The sequence below is a fragment of the Canis lupus genome, chromosome 11 (assembly GCF_003254725.2).
Source record: "Canis lupus dingo isolate Sandy chromosome 11, ASM325472v2, whole genome shotgun sequence".
Taxonomy (NCBI): Eukaryota; Metazoa; Chordata; class Mammalia; order Carnivora; family Canidae; genus Canis; species Canis lupus.
The window spans coordinates 12078791-12102683 of NC_064253.1; the positions used below are offsets into that span (position 1 = coordinate 12078791).

The window sequence follows — 23893 nt, forward strand, 5'->3', positions numbered from 1 at the left end:
CAGTGCTTTTTCATAGTCTTCACTCTGATAGTTAGCCTTCATTGCCCATCCAACTAGATGAATTATTCTTGGTGTTTGTCACTGGTACCTTTGCCTTGGCTACACAAGCCCGGGTCCTCTGTGGGGTGTGTCGGCTAGAGGGCTTCATCATAAGGAGTGAGAGGAGAGACCAGCTGTTTGCCTGGGGACCCCACGATAGGATAAGTAGAATGGCAGACACCATCATTCAACCCAGATGCTTCATTCATTTTCTTTAGGGACAATGACACTTCTTTGTGGGCTAGGGTTGGGTGTGAGTGCTAGGGACGCAACCAGGTTACTAGTGCCCCTGCTTGTAACCATGCCAGTGGACCAGCCATGACATTGTCTCATTCCTCTTCTTGGCTCCCCTCTCTTCTCATACTAGTCGTGAGCACAAAGCTCTCAGGTTGGCTGAGAAAACAGTGCTCCATGGTATTTGCGATCTCTTTCTTGAGGTGGTCTGGCCAGGGCATCCTCTGCTCTGTTATTTTCATTAACACACTCTCACTTTGTGTCTTATAGAAAGTTCTTAATCCCTCTCTTGGTGATACTTTTTCTCTGCCCCTTTGTTTTCATTCTTCTGAGTCCCATTACCTTTGGCTTTTTGCCTTTTCTTTTCTTTTCTTTTCTTTTTTTTCTTACTTTTTGGATGTCTATCAGGGTTAAATTCAGGTACATAAAACAGAAAGTCCAAATACCAGTACCTTTAAGGGGGGGAAAAAAGGATTATTTTTGTCTTCTCAAAAAATAAGTCTGGGGGGTGGGCAGTCCAGGGCTGTTGAGGCAACTCTTGGAAGTTTTCAGGCATGGCTGCTTCTTCCTTTCTGCTCGGTCATCTGAAACACCTGTCGTCTATCCTCAGAGTTGCTCCATGGTGGCTGATGGGTACTGCAGCACCAGCCATCATTATCACCTCCATAGGAAGAAGGTGCCAGGGGATGAAGGGATGGAGGCGGGGTGAAGTAGGACAGAAGGTGCAAGGCAGCTGAGCTGTTCCTTTTTTTAAATTTTAATTATTTTTTTAATTTCTCCACCAAACATGAGGCTTGAACTCACAACTCCAAGGTCCAGAGTCGCATGTTCCACCGACTGAGCCAGCCAGGTGCCCTGAGTTTGTTCCATTCTAAGAGTCCTTATGAAAAGCCCTTGGAGACTTCTGATTACCACTGTCTTCCACTCTCTGCAGAGGGGTTGGGAAATTTAGCTTTCTTGGCTGAATTTAGCTGGATACATTATTACTCCTGATAATATAGGAGCTCTATTGGTGAGGAAAGCAAGGAGAGTGAATTTGTGGTTTGCAGCTAGCACTTCCATGTTATTATTTTAATAGCACTCAGTGTATGGAGTGAGGGGGCAAACACAGGCTCAGCCTAGTGTCTTGAACTGGAAGTGCTAATCTGGGAAATACAGAGACTCCTTCTTTGTGCAGGTTAATGATAAATATATTCTTATGTACGGGAAGACATTTTCACTACACTTTTAGCTGCTAGGCTTTTGATTTGCTCTTGATTTGCATGTGTGGTAAAGGAACAATCCATGATGAGAAAAACCTTTGTTTCTCTTGAGTTTTTGAAACTTTGAAAAACAGTTTTGATTTTCTGAGCTGCTGTCTAGGCTTTTTACACTATGATAACCCTGCTCACACCCAGAGTCTGGACATTCAGGTGAGAACTTGAGTTCGAGAATTCCTGCCATAAGTTCTCACTTTGCTTTCCTGGCACCATTTCAAATAAGCATTTGGGGTTAAGCCCTTGAGAAGTTAGTGACCTCCATCTCAACCACCTGTAAGTGACAGGTGCTTGCTACCCTGCTCTCTTATCTCCCGCTTGCTCATGACCTGCCGCCCTCCCCTGCTTCTGGGATCTGTAATAAACCTTCTTACTCTACATCCTTTCTGTGGATATAATGAAACAGTGCCTTTAATCAGAATGAGCCCATGGGGTCCACTTCCCCAAACTGGGAGCTCAGAAGCTCAGGGCTTTTGCCTCTCCTCCAGCAGGTCATAATCTGTATATTCTTAATCCTGACACCAGCTCTGGCTTCCTGCTACACAGTAGGTTTTCCAAGTTTTTAATTAGAACATTAAACTTCATTCCATTTTAGTCGGCATATCAGTTTCACATTGCTGCTGTAACCTATTAGTGCAAACTTAGTGGCTTAAAACAAAACAGATTGATTTATTTTTATCCTTCTTGAGATCAGAAGTCCAAAATGAATTTCACTGGGGTAAATCAAGGCATCACAAGGCTAGAGGGGAATATTTATTCCCTTTCCTTCCCAGCTTCTAGAGATCACCTGGGCTCTAATCTTAATCCTTCTTCTATTGTCAAAGCCACCCATGTGGCATCTTCTAAACTCTCTCTGACTCCGACCCTCCTGCTTGCCTCTTATAAGGAATCTTATTATTACACTCAGCCAAGCTGGTAATCCTCCTTAAAATCACTCTATATTTAAGACCCCTAATTTAGTCACCTCTGCAAAGTAGTTTGCCACGTAAAGTAACATTCACAGGTTAAGGCGCAATGTCATAGGATATGCCTACCACAGACAGCTCTAACTCAAGTTCCAATAGAATTTTTCTTTTTTATGTGGTTCCTTCATACTGCTGCCCAGAAAGGCTGAGCTGAGAACCATGATGATTTTTCTCAAATAGAATTTGGACCTAATTATTAGGAGCATTGCAACAATCAGTGTTTCTGTTATAAAAATCTAAAGTTTATTCTATTACAGACTTGAGAAACTTTCCAAATGGTGTGGTCTAGTTCATATGGCATTTCCAGTGGGATGGTTATAAACATTGCATTTTATTTTGACTTTTTCTGTGAAATAATACATAGAAAGGCTTTTTGTCAGAAAAATACTTCTGAACAAAATTTCTTTATATTAATTGATTTTGGAAATTATAAACTACTTAGCCTCTATACAATGCATTTACTGAACTTTTTTTTTTGCATTTACTGAATTTCTAATTTTTCAGGAAAAAATAATCCCAGTCTGAAATACTAGATAATATACAACAATAACAACTACCAGAAACACAAAACTCTTCTTCTAAAATCCGAACATTTAGGACAGCTAAGTAAATAGGGTTTTTAAAAAAATATTTTATTTATTTATTTATTTATTTATTTTAGAGAAAGAGAAAGCTTGAGTAAGGGGAGGGATACAGCAAGAGGAGGGGAGAGAGAAAGAATCTGATTCTGTGCTGGGGAGGGAGCCTGACATAGGGCTTGATCCCAGGGCCCTGAAATCATGATCTGAGCTGAAATCATGAGTCAGACACTTAACTGACTGAGCCACCATGTATGCACCCCTAAGTAAAGAATTTTTTAATAAAATTTAGATATAATTATATTTTCCTCTGTCTTTTTATTAGAGATAGTAGTAGTTCATTTTCTTTTATTGGCTTTCCCCCTTAAATTATGTCTTTATAATTGAGACTTTTTCTGTATTTTTTTCTGTTTCTGTCTTTATAGCTGAAGAAATGTATAAAAACTCCAGAAATCCCTTCTAAACATGTTAGGAACTGGGTCCCAAAAGTCTTGGAACAACGGCGACAAGGTTTGGAAACATATTTACAGGTAAGATGTATTTAGATCCTCAGTTTAATATTACTGTCTTAGTATTTTTTCTCAAAGCTAATAGATGAGATACAAAATAGATTAAGCAATCAAACATTCTAGATTAAAATAAAGAATGTGCAAAATTATAAATATGTTGTTAGTTGGTCCTTTTAGCTTTAATCAGTAATAATGTAGATTGAGGAAGTGAAAATTTCATGTACAGGTAGAAACTGATGTAAAGTGGGTCTGTCCATTTTTTAATTGAGCTCTACAAATTACTTAGTTTTTGTTTTTTGTTTTCTCTCTCAAGATTTGTTGCTTAATTCAGCCGTTGGGTTTTGGTTGTTGAGGACATAGAGAATCTGAATTTTCGTTGGGCTTGACTCGTCCATCTGTGAAATCAAGTTGAGAACAAGTGTCTAAAAATTGCCTCTGATGAAGTGCCGACTTCTTTGCAAATTAGAATATGTTTTTTAAAAGAATGCGTAAGCACTCTTTACTTAGCACTTGTCCTAAGTAAAAAGGAAAAGCAAAGGAAAGGATGGAACAATGTCAACTTCTCTTAGTTTTAAAATACAAAGGGCTAGAAGCTTCAGATAAATATCCATGTAGTTGTTAATCCAGAGTGCACCACGCAGGGCAGATGCTGGCACGGCTCAGGCCAGTTGCTCAGCCAGGATGCTAAGCATTTGAGAGGCAGATGCATGGGAATGACCCAAGTGAACATAGCTGAGAGGAAAGGAAGAGAAGAGCTGGACTTCACCCAAGGGTTATGGATTTATCATGATGATCTATCTATCTAAGACATGCTACATCACAGAAACAGCAGCTCTTACTGTGCTTTCCATTATTAATATCTTGTAACCTGTTTAAGCTTTCACCCTATGGTAGATTCTGTATAGGCAGGTAGCTGGAGGCTCTGGGAAGCCAGCATACTGTTTGTGTGACCAACTTTTTCTGGGTGGTTTGCCTGTATCACTGTTGGTTAGAAGTTGAAGAGAAGCTGTCCCCACAGGTTTATACTTGGTGATAAATTTAGATGACCCTCTCCCAGTAGAAAGATGCTAACAGTCTCTCCATGGCCTTGTTTAGTTTTCCTGGCTTGTTCACTGAGAAAAGCCAACACGCTGGAGGCCCTGCAAGCATCTAACAAGGGCTCTCTTTACTGTTTTTGTTCATCTGCGTTTGGGCATGGTGGACAGATCCTTCACTGCCTCCCCCTGGAAGTCAGAGATGAAAGGAAATGGGTTCCACAAATGATAGGAACGTGTGTGGCTGTGTCCCTTGAGGCTCTATATATGGAGCTGTGAGACTTCCAAAGCTGCTGGCAGCACTGCCAAGCAAAACCAAACCAAAAAAAACGAGACTTTAGACATCGGATGTGAAGGGTAAAAATTCATGTTCTCTATAATTAAATGGAATAGGTAAACAATGCATTCTTATAGGCCACATTTTCCACAGATACTGTATATCTTCAGGCTTTCCTTGTGAAGCATGCTTTCCTCTTTTTCCTCCCACTGTATTTGACACATGACTTCCATTACTACTTAATGTAAACATTTTAAGTTGTTTGTACTTTGGATATAACTATCCAGATAAAATCATCTGGCCCCAAGAGAAGTTTACAGTGACTCTCAAATTGAGCTTAGAATTTTCTATTCTCAGAAATAGGGCTTGAAAGATGTGGTGAGGGATTGGGACAGCTTGCTTCTTCTTCTGCATTTAATATTCATTTTCTAGTCACTATGGTCCCTACGGAGGTCATGGGAGCTCTCTCTTCTCCCTCCTCTGGCTGATTGTGTTTGTGGGCAGTGGGAGCTAGGTAGAAGTTGAAGAGATGAGTGGGAATGCTTTACTGGTCCTAAGTGAACTGAAAACCCTGGGTCACATATCATTTTTTTATAACTTTTGGTGTTTAAGTCTCTTTAAGAGTCTTGGCATGGCATTGGACAGGATGGCCCTGTTCTGGCCCACAAATCTGAAAAAGTTTTCATACCCACAGTCATAACATTTCAAGCTCACAGTGCTATTAAAATGTTTTCTAGTCCAGCCTACCTCCTGCCCTTCATTATATCCATAATTATACTTCTGGCCTCGGTTTCTACTCTTAGAACAGGCAGATTAGCACTTGAGAGGGCCGTAGAAAACACTTCCTCCTCTTATCCCACTAGTACTTTCGGGACAATGGGTGAGTAGAACAGAATTCCTAAGGTCACTCTTCTATTTCAGTGGTGAAGAAACTGAGGTCTAGTGTGGTTATGCAACTTGCCTCACTCCCTAGAGTTGATTAAAGACATGAACTGAAATTTTAGTTTCTAAGTCCCTTTTCATTCTGCATTATAGATGTTTCTAATTTCTTAGCCTTAACATAGTTTTACTTAAGGATATATTAATAATCATAAAAGAGAAGGCCTTCTAATCATAAGCTGCCATAATTTAATTAACTAGCTACCCCTAACTCCCTTGATAGGTTGATAGATTGGTGATTTTTTATTTTTGTTTTGTTTTTATTTTGATTGGTTATTTTTAAAATCTATACCTTGAATATATAGAATCCTATGAAAACTGTCAGTATGCATCTGTTTTCCATGTTAAGTCATCTGCAGAGAAACCCAGATCTTAAGAAATATATTACCTGGCATGTCCCATACTGATTTGACCCTCAGACATGGTTTATAGAAGACATTTTACTTTGAGATGACTTCCTGTCTTTCCTGAGACCCCTCTGAAATAAGAGTGCAAAAACTTAACAAGGAGTGAACCTTCATAGTTAAGTAGTAGATGGGCAAGGGAAAGAGGGGATCATCAGAGGAAGAAAAATGTTTAACAACTTTCTGGAAAATGGAATGTTCTGGAAGCATATGAATTGTTGTAGCAGAGAGCAGAAGGCAGCAGCCCTGAGAGCCTGCAGTAGAGGCAGGAATAAGCCTGCCCACGGCTTTGCTGGAGAAAGTCTAGGCTTAGAGCCATCAGGTAAAAATGCAAACAAGTGGGCCCATTCAGAGTAAGCACATGGGGCAGATGTCTTGGCCACTTGTTCTCTATAGAATACAGGCAGCTTGATGTTTATGATGGGCAAAAAAATTTGCAAGACCTTTCTCTTCAGGGCAAAATAAAACAAGGGTGCCTAGGTGACTCACTGGGTTAAGCAACTGACTCTTGATTTAAGCTCAGGTCATGATCTCGGGGTCCTTGGACTGAGTGCATCATTGGGCACTCAGTGCTCAGCATGGAGTCTGCTTAAGGATTCTCTCTTACTCCCTCTGCCCCTCTAGCCCTGCTTATATTCTCTCTCTCTCTCTCTCTCTCTCTCTCAAATAAATCTTTAAAAAAGACAAAATAATATGCAAAAATATTAAATAGAATGAAGAGAGCTAAGGCTTCTCATGTAGATATAGGACCCCGAGTTCGATTCCCTTCCCCACCACCTTAGCCCAGAGAAGAGCTGACCAGATCGCATGCTCTGCTCACATTGTCCTTCCACTTGGAAGGAGGTCTGACAGACCTTCAGAGGAACCCCCACTCCCCCAGGTCCCTCAGTAATGCTTTCTTCAGTGAGACCTGATAACCAAGGATTGCCAGGCCTTTGAGGAACAAAAAGACCAGATGAACTGAAACACTGACTTGTCAGGAAAGAGAGAACTCAGAACACAAAATACACCCCCATAATTGGTTTTAATAAATCCAGAGAGCTGCCCAAAGGCCTTACAGCCAAAAGATAACACTAGGAAACTAAGAGGAGCAGTCGGGACACACAGGACCTGTTAGTATTTATTGTGTCCTCCAGCCGAATCATTCAGTAGCTGTACTTCACTTGGAAAATTGTTCATAAAGGACAGATACAAAATCTCCCCAACAGAAGACGAGACACACTGAGGATCTATCCAGGTCTAACATCCTGGAGTCCTAGAAAGAAAGATGAGGGGGAAATACACCAGTAGGGGAGAGAATAATCAAAGGAAAAGTAGTTGGCCATTTCCCCAAGCTGGAGGCGGTGAGCCTTTACATAGACAAGGTGCTTCGAGGGCAGAACAAGAAGAATGATAGAAGCCCTCCAAGACATAGACACACTGGCAGAATTTCAGTGTGTCAGAGATGAAGATCTGTACTCTTCCAGAAAAGAAGAACAAATGGTGGGCAAGGTTGAGGTTCAGTTGTGGCTCTGTTTCCTTATCTGAGGCTGGTTCAATGGGCAGGTCCCTCTCTCTTCTTCAGTAGTAGCGTCATATTGCAAGCTGGCTTGGTTTTTATTTTTATAAAAGGGTTTTATTTATTTATTTGTTTGTTTATTTATTTATTTGTTTGACAGAGCGCACCTAAGTAAAGTAGGCAGAGCAGCAGGCTTGGTTTTTAGATGGCAATTTTTCACGGGAATTTTTCATATATCACTTGTTGCATCTGTTGCTATGCTGTGAGATTTATGTTTCTTAGGAAAGGACCCACATCTTATGTCACTTTCTTGAGAACAACAGAGGATTATGTTTTCATCTTATTTATAAGGAGGTAACAACAGTTAAATATACCAGGAGGGATGACTGTGTGGCTCCGTCAGTTAAGCGTCAGACTTCGGCTCAGGTCCTGATCCCAGGGTCCTGGGATGGAACCCCACATCGGGCTCTCTGCTCAGTGGGGAGCCTGCTTCTCCGTCTCCCTCTGCTCTTCCCCACACACATACATGCGTGCACTCTCTCTTTCTCTCTCTCAAATAAATAAATGAATACATTCTTTAAAAATATATACAGGAATTGTTGGGAGCTAGACTAAAGTGTCTCATAGAAATCATGATTAAGAATAAGCTAAAACAGGGATCCCTGGGTGGCGCAGCGGTTTAGCGCCTGCCTTTGGCCCAGGGCGCAATCCTGGAGACCCAGGATCAAATCCCACGTCAGGCTCCCGGTGCATGGAGCCTGCTTTTCCCTCTGCCTGTGTCTCTGCCTCTCTCTCTCTCACTGTGTGCCTATCATAAATAAATTTAAAAAAATTAAAAAAAAATAAGCTAAAACATAATACCTTAAAATTCACTGAAGAAGATAATTGCACAGACAGTTGAACAGCTGGTGTGGGATTTACTATGCAATACCTGCCGGATGCTGTCTACAGAAGATCCTATTACCTGGCTAGCCTGCCCTTCATTAGTTTTAAAAATTATGCAACATACTATAATGTTCCGTTGGGTCAGTAGTCTGCGGTGGACCTGAGTTTTATTTTTTCTTAATTCTTCCAGTATACATGAACCATTTATTAAAATTGATGATGTGTGCTTGAAAACATGTACTCGCTAATTCTTGAGTGCAGAGAGCTATATAGGAGATGAACTTTGTTAAGGGTGCTGTTCAATCAGACTTTGCTTTTTGATCTATAAGATGAAAGGTGTGTTCAAATTTACCACTTACATTCCTGTGATTGCACATATGATTGGGCTTAGGGCCACCATCCTTGCTTTCCCTTGGTCTCTCTTTTTCTGAGGTTTTACTTTTCTTGCCTGCTTTCAGATTGGTGGCAGATTTTTCCCCCTTTTTCTCTTGCCTTTTTCCCTCCTGTGTTAGTTTATATCTGTTTTTTTTTTTTTTCCTAGTTACCTGTTTTCTTTAGTCTCCTCCTGAACATGACAAATACCTCAGGATGTTTCAAGTCTGATCACCCTACACAGAGGATTCTAGGTTGACAGCTTCCTTTTCGCTTTTATGGCTTCTGATAAAAAAAAAAAATCCACTGTCATATTATTGTTTTTCTTTTATATGTAAGATGCTGTTTTAAGATGTCTGTTTTCAAGATTTTGTCTTTGTCATTAGTTTTCAGAAGCTTAATTATGATGTGTCTCAGTGTGTATTGCATTGGGTTTTTCTTGTTTGGAGTTCCCTTCTTTGTCTTCTCCTTCCAGGGCCATGATAATAGGAATATATGGGTTTTTTTTTTGTTTTTTTTTTTTTTTGCTCTAGTCCTGCACAGATCTGGGCCTTCTCCATTGTTTTTCTTCAGACTTGTTTTCCCTCCATTGGTCAGATAAGCTCATTTCTATTGTTCTTTCTTTCCATTTGCTGACTTTTTCCACTGTTCTTCCATTCTGATATTGAACCTATCCACTGGCTTTTTATTTTGGTTACTGTATTTTTTAGTTCTAAAATTCCCACTGGGGACACCTGGGTGGCTCAGTGGTTGAGCTTCAGCTTTCGGCTCAGGGTGTGATCCCCAAGTCCTGGGATCAAGTCCCACATCGGGCTCCACATAGGAAGCCTGCTTCTCCCTCTGCCTATGTTTCTGCCTCTATCTGTGTGTCTCTCATGAATGAATAAATAAAATCTTTAAAAAAAATTTTTTTAATTCCCACTGATTCTTTATAGCATTTATTTCTTTTTTTTTATTTTTATTTATTTATGATAGTCACACACAGAGAGAGAGAAGCAGAGACATAGGCAGAAGGAGAAGCAGGCTCCATGCACCAGGAGTCTGATGTGGGATTCGATCCTGGGTCTCCAGGATCGCGCCCTGGGCCAAAGGCAGACAATAAACCGCTGTGCCACCCAGGGATCCCTATAGCATTTATTTCTTTGTTGAGTCTTTATATTGTTTCTTTGTTGAGTATTTGTGAAGTTTTATATTTCTTTGTTGAGTCTTTGCACTGTTTCTTCTGTTTCATTGAAACATTGTTACCATGGCTGCCTTATAGTCACTATTAGAATATTCTAACATCTTTGTCTTCTCAGTGTTGGTGTCTATTGTCTTTTTCATTCAGTTTGAGATCTTCCTGGTTTTGATATGATGAATGGTTGTGGTTGATTCCTGGACATTTTTGTATTATGTTAGGAACTCTGGATCTCATTAAGACTCCTTTCTTAGCTGGCCTTCTCTGACACTGCTCAGTCTAGGCAGGGTGGGGTGCAAGGACTCTACCTCATTTCTGCTGGGTGAAGGTGGATGATCAGCTTCCCCACTTGGCCTTTGTTGACCTCTAGTGTGGGAAAGGTTTTCTTCGTTATTGCTAAGAGGATGGGAGTTTCAATTCCCCACATGGTCTCCACTGACCCTTGAATGGCTTGAGGGAGACAAGAGTCTTCGCTCCCTACTTGGCCATCTCTGACACTACTGTGGCATCGAGTGCCTCTTCGCAGCCTCATGAGGGTAGAAATCTAGGCTTTCCACTAGAGGCTTTTGCTGGCTTGAGTAGAAGTGGACCAACAATTTCTTTTGTGGTGTTTTGGTTGAATAGAATGGTCAGTGCCTGAAAGTTTTCTATCTTGCTAGGCTGTCTCTTTTATGGTATCTTTGCTAGAGGAAACAAGCTTTGATTGGGGCTTGATTTGTCTGCCTCTCCTGGTATTTTCTGGCTCCTGGCTTTTTCTGTTCCAATCAAGATACATGAGGTAAAATGAAAACCCAGGAAAGATAAAACTCACCACTGTATCATTCCTTAGGTGCTGGCAGGTTTCATTCCTTCCCTCAGCCTTAGATATAATATCCAATATAATGTCCAGTTTTAGTTGTATTTAGCAGGAGGGAGAGGGAAAAGTCTATTTATTCCATCTAATTAAACTAGAAGTCTATCCTTTGACTTTTCAGTTTTAATATTATGCTTTTTTTTGTTTTAGAAATTCTCTTTGCTGGGCAGCTCCAGTGGCCCAGTGGTTTAACGCTGCCTTCAGCCCGGGGTGTGATCCTGGAAACCTGGGATCGAGTCCTGCGTCGGGCTCCCTGAATAAGCCTGATTCTCCCTCTGCCTGTGTCTTTGCCTCTCTCTCTCTCTCTCTCTCTCTCTCTCTGTCTGTTGTGAATAAATAGATAAAATCGTAAAAAAAAAGAAAAAAAGATATTCACTTTGCTTTTTCCCCCTCATCTGCCTGGATGTTAGTTTGGGGTCTGTTTTATCTTTTTAAACATACTAACTCTCAGTTTCCTGGGAAAAATGGTAACCATCATTTACCATTTGTCCAGTGGGCCATTTTTAGTGTTTTTGTAATTTTAAGATTTTTTTAATGAATAATTTATAGAAATTCAAGTAAGGAGAAAAGTGAAAGACAACTTCACTAGAATTTTGATTAGAATTTCAGCATAGCAAACTCAAACTCAAAGTCTTAATCTTTATTTTTCTATTTTTTTTCAAATGGGCAGCATCCTTTGAACAGCATGCTTTACTGATGAACTGGTCATGAACTGTTTTGCATAAACCTGAAAACCTAAATCATATTGTAAACATTATAAAATCCAGATTTTAAATATATCTCATATATATTTTCCAGGAGCCAGGAAATAAATAAATAATAAATAAATAAATAAATAAATACACACACACACACACGCATATATACATCATATTATATATACACATATATATGATAGGTTTTTGCTTATCATTGTTTCTGGTTCTTTTTCTTTGACATGCGTGATGCAGTCCAAATCTTTGGAAACCTTAATGGTTAATAGATTTGTTAAAGAAAAGTGACTTTTCCTGCATTATTACAAAATGTTTTCCTTTTTAAATTTATACTCAGAACTAGAATGGGTTTTTAAAAATCTTCTATAATGGGACGCCCGAGTGGCTCAGTGGTTGAGCGTCTGCCTTTGGCTCAGGTCATGATCCCAGGGTCCTGGGATCGAGTCCTGCATCGGGCTTCCACAGGGAGCCTGCTTCTCCCTCTGCCTATGTCTCTGCCTCTCTCTGTCTCTCATGAATAAATAAATAAAATCTTTTTAAAAAAGTTTACACTGCTGCCACCTTTGTATATGGTTTTGTCTGGTAAAGTAAAGCATTTGTTAAATAAATCTTGGTACACAAACATCATAAAAAGTGAAAAAATGGTGTTCAACATTCTTTTAGCAAGATGAAATGGTCTGAGTCCTTGATGCAAAATACTGTATGATGAAATTCTTCCGATTGAATGAATAGCTCCAAGAGAATACTGTATTTCCTTTTTCATCATTGATCCCTAAGTGTGAGAAAATTCATCTATGATAGCATCTGAAGTCTCATGATCTGATTTTACCTCTACTACTAATTTTGCTATATATTATGGAAGCTACTAGTCATATGTGGCTAATAAACATTTGAACATTTGAAATGTGGCTAGTCTCAATCAAGATGTTCTACAAAATGTACACAGATTTCAAAAACTTAGTACAAGAAAGAATGTAAAATATCTCAATAGTTTTTATTTTTTTAAGTACTATTTTTTTTATGTATCAGGTTAAACAAAATATATTTACTTGTTTCTTTTTACTTTTTTCAAGGAGCTACCAGAAAATTTAAATGTTAAATATACATTTAAAATTACTATAAAGTGTATATGTGGCTTACATTATACTTCTTATGGACTGTGGTGGTCTAGAGTATTCCTGTCTATCTTTCTTGTCATTGTCTGAATCTTATAATAATCGCGAAACACTTTGCTCCATTGATTATTTTTTCTTTACTATTTTGGGTAGAAAATGAAAATTTCTGAATATTTAACTGTGTTTAGTGAGAACTTTACAAGTAACTTCAAATATTGGAAGATATTGAAAAATGATGAGTACTTTGGGCAATACAGTAAGAAAGCTAAAACATATTGCAATGATTATTTATTTCATTATCCTTCCAGACACTCCACTCTCATCATTATTCAGTTTTCTTATTTCTTAGCATAGTTGGGAATAATTGATGAGTGATGATGAAATGATACTTAGGATTATAAAGGAACAAAGTGTTGCAAAGTATTGGAAAAATAAGATCACTTAGATTCCACATGTGTATTAGGAAAAATCCAGTGGATGCATATGGTAATCCTAATGCTGGAGGAATTAGATTGGAATCATGTCTTCTTTAAATATATATGAATCTTTTCTTTGTTTTTGGAAGACAGAATAAAAGTCATAAAACACCATTTCTTACAAATAGATATGCTTAGGGGTGCCTGGGTGGCTCATTCAGTTAAGTGTCACTCTTGATCTCAGCTCAAGTTTTGATAGTGGGTTCAAGCCCTATGTTGAAGCTCTATACTGTGTGTGGAGCCTACTTAAACATATAAAGAAAAAATAAATATAAATGCTTAGTTTTCTGCCTTTTAAATGTGATCTGTCATTTTTTTCTAATTCTTTTAGCGTCTTCTTTTCATCTTTGATGTTCTTCTGTTTTTCATCTTTGGTGTTCTTACATTTTGCTGTAGAACTTTATTATTAGAGTTACTATAGTTATTCTATATGTAGGTGTAGATTTTTTAAAATATGTATTTTTTAGTATTTTGCGTGTGTGTGTGTGTGTGTGTGTGTGTGCATGTGCACGTTCTCTGAATCTGCATGTTGGAACCTTTCAGCATTTCTGGAAAATGCTCAGGTATCATATCTTTGAATGTTGCCTCTTTCCCCTTTTTTATTCTGTTTTTAAATTCACGGTCTGATAATTATGATAACTAACATCTTCATGGTCCAAATTGTTTCTGCTGATTCTTGCCCATGGTGCTTTGTTTCATCTTAGGTGTACATGTATGTGTTATTTGTTTGTTTTTATTTTTAGCTGGTAATCACTTTCCTTTTACCTTTATCCTTAGGGATTTTTTTTTAAGTCCAGGATTGAATTAAATTTGCACAAGAGAGAATTTTTGTTTGCTTTGCTGATCACCTAGGAACACTGTCAACTGGGACTTCAAAATTTTTTGAATTACACAAAAGGTGTTAGTTTAGGTTACAAACCTGTGAAGGTTTTTTTTTTTCCCCCTTCCTCTGAGTATGTATCCTTCAGCTGCTTTATTTGGACTTCACTTTTTGGGTTTCCCATGCCTATCTACCCTGAGCAAATCTTAGATTTTATCTTCATTTCTTCTGTCCATGCCGTCCCCAGAGGGGGTGTTCAAAGGTATGGTGTTCACAACTCATCCATGGGACAGAACCAGCTTTGGTGCTTGCTTGTCTATCAGGATTTCTATTTATATTCAATTTAAAGATGATCCTGATTCCATACTTTATTATCATCTCAGTGATGCATTTTTAAACATTGATATACATACATATGTAATTATATATAATATATATTTTATAATATGCAGATTTAAAAAATAATGTATATTTGTATATACTTAATATAAAATATATTTAAAACTACATATTGTGTTTGTGTGTGTATGTGTTTATACATATATATAACATTTTTAGGATCCTGAGTATTCCTTTCCAAGAAAATACGGCATGATGGAGTGTTCAAGTACTAAATTACTCTTCATGGTTAGCCAGATATTATTATCAGGATTTATACTGCAGACTTTTTCAATAAAATGAGACACATAATTTCCTATAATCTATTCTTCAAACATAGAGAAATTTGGAAAACAAGTTTAATTATTTTACTGACTATAATTTTATTTTTGACAGTTTTTGCTTCCCAAGTCAAAATGGATTTCATATCCTATTCATTTAGGGATGGGAATACAAATTCTGTAGGAATCTCTGGGACAGTCCACCTGTGGCAGCCAGTGATTGGTTGCACATACAATGCATTTCATCTGAGGTTCATACTGGAGCATACGCTTTTATGAAATGCCACCTGTCACCACTCATACCCATGAGCTGTAAAATAGACCTTCAACATTCCTGCAAGGTAGTTCCCAAAAAGGTTGCATCACGACCTCAACATGTTTTTCTTTTTCTTTTTTAATTACATAGTCAGTATATGTAGGTTTAATGTCTTGGGGTTTATTGAATAATATTTTTTTATCTGTCTTTGACATTTCTTCAGCCTAGTGTGCTTTAGAGAACATTTCTTCCAAAGTATGCTGCCTTCCTGATCCCACCAGGCATATTTTCAAGCCTGTTATCTTTCTTGTCCACGAGCTTCTTTATTCTCCAAAGATTCTGTGGCCATTAGGTCCCCATTCCCCATTTTGCAGTAAGAAGCTCCTGGTGAAATGTTGAAATGGTGTTTTATTTTGGGAATTGTTGGGTGAACAGCTGCTGTGCTGCCTCACCACCTGTTGCTACATGAAAATACTCGAACAAGATCCCAGTTACCTCCAGAATCACACGGCCATTATGTGTCTGGTACCACCATGGGGTTTTCTCAGAAATATCCTCTTTCATCTAATAACCAGTTTCTATACTAGTTGGAATACTCTTAAAGCATTTTGTAAAACACATTTTCTTACTTCCACCTAGAGTGTTTTGTAGACTTACTTTGTCTTCTTTTTTTTGGGTAAGATTTATTTATTTATTTATTTATTTTAGAGAGCATGTATGCATGAGTAGGGGGAGGGGGTGGAGGGAGAGGGAGAGAATCCCAAGGCTACTCCAGGCTAAGTATGAAGCCAGCTTAAACCAGGACCCTGAGATCATGACCTGAGCGGAAACCAAGAGTTAGACGCTTAACCAATTGAGCCACCCAGGCACTCCACTTTCTTTCTTTTGTATGTAGACATACAAGGTTATATTGGTTTTAGGCATACAACATAGTCAATAGTTCTGTACTTACGCAGGACTCACCACAGTAGTGCATTCGCCATCTGTCACCGTACAGCATTATTGCAGTGTTATTGATTATATTTCCTATGCTGTACTTTTCATTCATGAACTTAACTTTTTAATGACTACAAACCACTTATAAGTTGGGTATCTTTTAAATTACATACAATGCCTATTTTATGGCCAAACATCCTTTTTCATATACATAATTTCACTTTTGATTCACATCTTTGATGCGTACTGGCAATGAATGTTCTTTTGGGGGAATGTTTCTCCATGTACTGTGCAGACCACCAGAGTTTTGTTTGTTTTGTTTTGTTTTGTTTTGTTTTGTTTTAATCACTCCATGAGAATTGTAAGATAGGCACAATTGCACTGAGATCAACACAGTAAATGAAACTGAACTGAGATTCAGGTCTAATGTTTTCAAAGTTCACTTACCAGAGAGGGGCTCCCTCTTGCTTTATCTCAGCAAAACTGCAAAGCACTACATATCATAAACTGTTGAGCTTGTGAGTGGTCAGAGCTGGAAAGGTGAGATGATGTAGATCAGGTTTCTGTTTAAGATCTTAGCATTATCATTAAGTCAGTTTTACTTTGTAAAGGAGTTTTCTCATCATTATTCTCATTTATACCATCATAGATATTTTACAAAGGTGAAAAATTTCTTCTGTTAAATATTCTCATCTTTTCTTATTGTCCACTTTCTACTTGAGTGCTTTTAAATCATATACGTGTATCTCTCCATAGCCATACAACTCTGACTGAGGAGTAATTGAAAATCTGTCTTTTCATCCACCCCTGACAGGGTAATGTCATTGATGGAGCTGTATAAAGTCAAGAGCGCAGCCCAGAAGCTCTATGCTGTCCCCATGGCCACCCTACACCCTACAGTGTAGGTCCTGATAATATTGAGTTTCATTCACAAATTAAGAAGTGGCATAAAAGCAGTTTTGCTTACAAAGGACTTCCTTAAAATGCAACCAAAGTAAAGAACAAATTCTTATGTATTGGGGGTGGAGGGTGCACTCATGAGAGATGTACGTACAGTTTTAACTTCACAAAATCACTGTAAAAGCCTATAGAAGTAACAGTATCTATGAAGGTCCTGCTTATAACATGAGACAAACTGTTCTTTGTTCTCGTTAGAGATTGTGAACGGTGTGTTAAATAATATTAATGGCTGGGATTGTCAGTCCTTAACAGTACTTTCCTTGTACAAGTGATTTTATTGATCGATACAGACTCGATGTAACGGGGGCAGATTATTTTTACTGATTTTATCGAAACCTTAACCAAGTTTGTTAGTGCGCCACATATCTTTAAATAGATCTAGATGATGATGTAGATTAAGAAAAGCAAACCACCATCCATCTCTTTTTGATCTGTTAATAACTTAAATCCATCATTGCTAGCAAGTGTTTTCAGATTCTCTAGCGCATACATGTTTGTGTTGTGCCTGCTGAGAAATCCTGGAACCCTGTTTCTGTGGTTCATTGTTCACACAGGAAAACTCTAACCACTTATCCAGAATTTGGCAGACAGGTTTGTCGTCATAACTGGCGAAATAATTGACAAAACATGAAGAGGAAAAAACTTCACGAGTCTCTGTTTCCTAAATTTCATTTTTGTCAACTGTGACCTATAGATGATTCTTAGATTTTACAATATAGTTCTTTAAGACTTTTATGTGCTAAGCTGAAAACACTATGTAAACTATACTTAGCACAGTATGTGGTATTTCATCTCATATATTTTATAGATTTGTCTTTTAATTACAGAGAATTGTGCTACTTATTATCAAATGTATTTTATTTTTCTCTGTGATTTGCTTTCTTCCCATGATCTCAAAATGACAGACTGTGTTTAAAATAATTTTTAGTACGGAGCAATTTTTTAAATTTCTGAAACTAGTCGTATATACTAATTCTTTAAAGAAAGCAGTACCCTTTCCTTTTGATGAAATAAATTAAACCAGTACTTTTAAAATTCAAATAATGCATTCTTGCTTCCTTTGGATAGGTGAGATTGCAGAAGAGCCTGGCCTACAGAGCTATAGATAATGAGCCTTCAGAGGTAATATATAGGTCAGTGGAGGTAAGGTCAGTAATGATAATTTGAGAAGCTCTTGGAACCTCAAAAACATCCACGGTTTCATTGAGAGGAATCTGTGTGGAAGAAGGGAATGGATTGGAAATATGTACTCCATTGCATTGGGGCCCCAAAGATTTGATCAGGCTTAAAATTTAAAACTTTGCAAATTTTAAGACTATGAAATATAAATATTGACCAGCTAGTTTGTCAGTCTATACTGATATAAGGAAAAAAAAAAAGAACAAAACTTCTCAATAGTCATTAAGTTAGGTTTAGTGCCCTAACAGAGTCCTGGATTGATAAGATGAATGTTTTGGGCTAAATCCTCCTATAGAGCTGCCTGTGCTTGTTGGCAGACTCATGGCAGCATGCTGTTTCTAGAAAGTGGGCAGGTGAGATGTGGAGTGTTATATACAGACTTGGATGCATTTCTGGAAAGCCAGCTCAAAGTCCCTTCTAGAAACAAGTAGTCACTGATGTCGTTTCATGTATATGGATGCAAATATACCCACATACTGATTTTTCTTTACATTCAAACTTACCTGAACCAGGGGCAGTTTTTCTTCCCAAAGGACATCAGATGATATGTACAGACATTTTCGGTTGTCACATTTTGAGGATGTTAAAAATCTTACAATACACAGGATAGCCCTGAACAAATAGTCATTTGCTTCAGAGTGTTAATAGTGGCACGGGCTGAGAAACTCTGATTTAAACATCTCAAAATCATGATGTGCTTCCTTTGTCTTTTTTCTGTGCATATTTTTAATCATGTATTTTAGTATATTTACTGTATCATCTCTAATGCTTTATAAACTCCTCTTTTAATTTAAAAGCATATCCCAAGTCTGTACAGGAAAAAATAAAGAAGAACATAAAACCGTATCACTGACAGTTACCACCATGGATTAAGAATTCTCCTAAGACGAGGTTTTTAAAAGCACCTTAACTTTTTTGGTATGGGGATTTTCAACATATAAAAAATAGAATAATAACATAAAATCCCAGATACCCATCATCCGTCTTCAATAATTACCAACTCAGGGTCTATCCTACCTATATTCCCAAATATACCCCACCTTCCTATATTCCCATATTATTTTGAAAGAACTCACAGATGTCTTTTATCTGTAAATTTTTCAGTATATATCTCTAACAGATGAAGGTTCTTTTAAAAAACTATTTTAGTAAAGGCTCCATAATATCCTATCCTATGGATGCGTTAAAACTTAAGCCTGCTCTTAAGTTTTTGGATTGTCTTTTATTTTCAACCTGGAGTGTTTGGGTTTTGTTATGGTTGTCATTGTTGTTTGTATTTGTGCATCTTCATGTGGCATATTTTCCTTGTTCTATAGGCGAAGTAGAAAGCGTGCAAACTAAAGCAGGGTGAGAATGAGCACAGGACCCTTAATTTCATTAAACACTGTGTAACTGGTAAAGATTAATGTCCATATCTCTTGCTAATTCTTTCCAATTACTTAGTTCATATAAATTCCCAAGCCTGGTTAATTATGCTGAAGTCAGGTAGTAATTTTGAACAGTGTTCCGACAACAAGGGAATGTTCCTGGTCTAACCTTGCCCTCTCACACAGACTCTCAGCAGATTAGGCCCTCAGGCCCGGAGTCCATTCATTTTCTGCTCAGGTCTAATTGCTGCCGACTGGCTGCCACAGGTACCTGGATAGCCTGCGTGGAAGGAGGCAGGGACTTCTTGAGAACAAATAAGGAAAGATTAATTGTTTGTTTTGGTCCCTCCCAAGAGAAATGTGGGTGCTTAATCAAGAAAAATAATTTCTTCTGTTGATTTGGCTTATTTGGAGAAAAGATAATTGTGTAAAGGTGGGTGCAAAATGATGCCTTTTCTAAGAGGTATTGCCACTTACCTGCACAAGAGCCAAGGGTACAGGGAAATAAATGTAAGACGCAGACGAAATAGATGAGGATGGCTCACATTTCTCATAGTAAGTAATCTGGCTGTTAGGCTTTCATTTGGACCAATAGTGCTAGCTAGAATTGTCATTTGTTTTGTCTGGATCTTTAGAAAACTAATGAGGGAGACAATAGTGTAAAAAAAAAAAAATCAACAACACTTTTCCAAATTGTTCTTAATTGCTGGAGGACAAAGTGAACTAAATGCTGTGATGTTTCCAATTAAGGAACCTGTTTCAAGCAAGCACTATTAAATCTATCTTTCCCAATCTGATAAATAAGCGATCAAAGAATGGAGGAGATTAATTGAGAGCAATTAGTTCCAGATTCCTTAAAATAGGTAACGTGAACCAACGTTAGTAATGGTTTTTAGCAATTTTGGTATAGTAACAGTGTCATACCTTCTTGCCAATCAAAAAAAGGAAATGGAAATATAATCAAATTGGTTCTTATTTTTAGTATTGAAAACCATCTGTTTTCCCAAATCTTAAGGTACATGAAGAAAGACTTTCGATATCTTCCAAATCAGAATTGACCCTTGAATTTGGTAAATGCATTAAAAGAGAAATGTATATTGTCCCTCTGAGGAAGAAATAGAGCTGTAAACACCAGAGTGTCTGTGCTAGGCAGGAGTCAGCATAATTTTTGTCTTAAAGACCAGCTGGTAAATATTTTAAGTAATCCGGGCCATACAGTCTTTGTCACAACTACCCAACTTTGTCATTGTACTGCAAAAGCTGCCTTAAGATGTTAATAAAAGGTGCTTAACAAAGGAGAGGGCCTCTGTTCTAATAAAACTTTATTTACAAAACCATGCAGCAGGCTACATTCAGCCCTCCAACTATAGTTGATCCTTGCATTTAAAGGCCAGTGCACATTGGGGCAGATGGCCAACGGAGAGGGCTGAAATGGGAGAGCATGGCCTGGCATCAGGGGGATGTGGATTCAGAGTCCTGAACCTCCACTCACTGCTGTCTCAGCTAGGGTTTTAACCTAACCACTCTGGGCACTGGTCACCTTTTCTGTAAAAGGGCTAAAAAAGCATACCTCTACCTCATAGAGTTGTTAAAGAGGACCACCTGAACTAGTATACACAAAGCACCATCTTCAGGATGATGCAGGATGTTGTCACTAGGAAGTTCTCATGGAGATCTTTTATCCGTTTACTCACTTACTCATTGATTCATAAAATAAACACTTTGGAAGAACCTGCCCTGGGCCATATGCTCTACATGGTGCTTTGCATTTATTCCTTCATTGTCCTCACCATCATCCTAGTTCAACAGCATCATCTGGTATTTGAAGTCAGTTTGCCTAAATATGGACCATTTTGTATATGACCATATGCGCAAAGCCTGTATGTAAAGCACTTCTGTTTTCCTCAGTAGACAAAATAGTAGCAAGGAAATCCGGTAAATCAGTATGAACCTTTTTAAGAGGCTGTTGGTCAGGGGAGACAATTTAAAGAGTGCCTGCGTAGGAATCTAAGGGTCAGTGCATGCAGCCCCCTCACCAGCAAGTGTCCAAGGCCAAGTGTGTGCAGTCACACCTATGAGAATGTAGAAAGCAGTCATGAAACTTGCAATTATATTAATTTTTTATATGACAAAGAAGTGAAGCAGGCTTTATTTATTTTTAAGATTTTATTTATTTATCATGGAAGACACAGAGAGGGAGACAGACACAGGCAGAGGGAGAAGCAGGCTCCCTGCAGGGAACCCGATGCAGGACTTGATCACAGAACCCCAGGATCATGCCCTGAGCCAAAGGCAGATGCTCAACCACTGAGCCATCCAGGTGTCCCAGACAGGCTTTATTAATATCACTGTTCAGACTGCTTCTGGCCCTTTCATGAGTCCAGGTGTCAGACAGCTTGGAGTCCACAACAGGGGCCTCACTCTGATGCCCTTGCTTGTGTGTTCATGATAGCCTCTTGCACTCTGAGGTACCTGATGAGGTTGTATTACCTACTTTCAACTAAACTAGATAGGTTGCATTACCTGCTTCCAGCGAAATCTCACAGAAGGTGCAAGTTGCTTAAAAGGATGCCTTTCAAAGGAACTGCAGACTGAAGGCAAAACCAGAAATTGCTTGCCCAAATGTACGTTGAGTAACAGAAAGGAGGCAGCATTGGTGCCGGCACCACCCCGACTCCTGCCAGCCTCCCACTGAGGGCCCTGGGAACCCCAAGTGGGAAAGTAAGTGGCTTTTGAAAGAACACAACACTGGGAGAGAACATCTTGAAAATGGATGTTTGACAGAGTTTCTATCATGATGGGATTTGGTTGCCAGGATTAATATATGTAACCTAAAATTCTCTCTACTTCTCTTAAAACTTGGAAACAGAATTTTCTAGCCTGTTCAGAAACCTTTCACAAGAAGAGTTTCAGGGGGTCTTGTATCCAAATTTTTCTAAATGCAACATTTTCTACTTGCTCTCCAGGAACAACTGTGTGACATCACAAAAGAAGGGAATTTCATGGCCAAACCTCATTAAAATGTCTTTGTGTTTTTGGAGGATGGATTTGGAAAAATTAGTATTATGACTTAGTAAGTGCAGCTATTGGATCTACCTGTGTGCCACCTTCACACAGCATACTGATCACATTACTCGCGTGCTCTAAAATACCATTATTTGTAATTTTAAATAAAAACAAACATTCTATCATTGATAATCACAATAAAATAAAATTTGTTTTCAATCTTTTCCCATCTTTATATTACTTTAAATTTTCCTTTCGGGTATGTTTCACATAGCAGATAATTTATTTATTTCTTTATTTATTTGAAGTAAGCTCCATGCCCAGCTTGGAGCCTAGTGTGGGGCTTGAACTCAGGACCCTGAGATCAAGAATCAGATGCTTAACCAACTGAACTTCCCAGGTGTTCTACATAGCACCTAATTAAAGCAATGATAGCTTTTAATGGTGTATAATTAAGTAAACACATATATTTTAGGGTGAAGGCTGAACTCTTTTTCATCTGAGAGGCATATGATGAAAAATGTTTGGGATTTACTGCTCCCTCTTCAGCAGAACGCTCTGTTCCATTCATGCCAAGGTGTTTTAAGTAAGTAAAATAACATTATCACAGTGTGTTTCAGACTTTCAAAAAATATATATACATATTTTCTTCCTGTAGAACTTGCTTGTAATTTATTGCAAAGTGCTCTGTTTCCCCCCCCAAAAAAAAATTTTTAAAGGCCTTTCCTAATTCAGAATTTGGCCAACTTCCATTTTGCTTTTAGACTATAAGTGGTAGGTTGTTCTCAGGCTAGACCAAGAGCCTCACCTCCACATCCCTGAGTCCAGGGTCTGTTCTGGTTCTGGCAATACACTTAAAGTCTAAAGAATGTCTAATACTTTTAAAAGCATTGCCTGGCTTTGCCTTCTCTACTTTTTCTTTATCCTCATTTACAGAATGGGCAATGTCTTGTCTTATTTTTAATTTTACTTTTTCTACTGAGGATGTTTGCTTATTGAGTGGAAATTATGGCTTTTATCCTGTCTTCTGTATTCCCTGACCCCCATAGTGATTTGAGATGACTTGTCATTGTCTCTTGCCCCAGAGAGCCTTTCATGTGCAGATACATAAATAAATTGATTTTTCTCCCTCATCCATCTGGGCAGAAAGGTAGGGCAGCAGCAGCTAAGCAAAGGATATTTGTTGGAACTCTGATCGTCTGACTCTGTGACTGTTTCAGACCATTCACAATAGGAGAACCCTAGATGCCTCCTGCCCTTCTGAGACCTCTTTCGTATTTCAGATACACAACTGAAGTCAGCACCATCAGCTCTAGGATGCTCCTCAGGCTTATTTCCAATATTACTCATCATGGCCTTGTCACTCCCTTGGTGGAGACTTTCTCC

General features: G+C 38.4%; 1 protein-coding gene across 4 annotated transcripts in view; it reads left to right on the forward strand.

Annotated features, from left to right (window-relative positions):
* SNX24 (sorting nexin 24) overlaps positions 1-23893 on the forward strand; it is a 159422-nt gene that overhangs the window by 97644 nt on the left and 37885 nt on the right. For all 4 annotated transcript variants that reach the window (XR_007413917.1, XM_025433169.3, XM_025433168.3 and 1 more), the window contains one exon: positions 3498-3602. Coding sequence is in view for 3 of the 4 variants with exons in the window: in XM_025433169.3 (XP_025288954.1) it covers positions 3498-3602 (105 nt within the window). In the remaining variant the exon portion in view is untranslated. The remainder of the gene's footprint in view (positions 1-3497; positions 3603-23893) is intronic.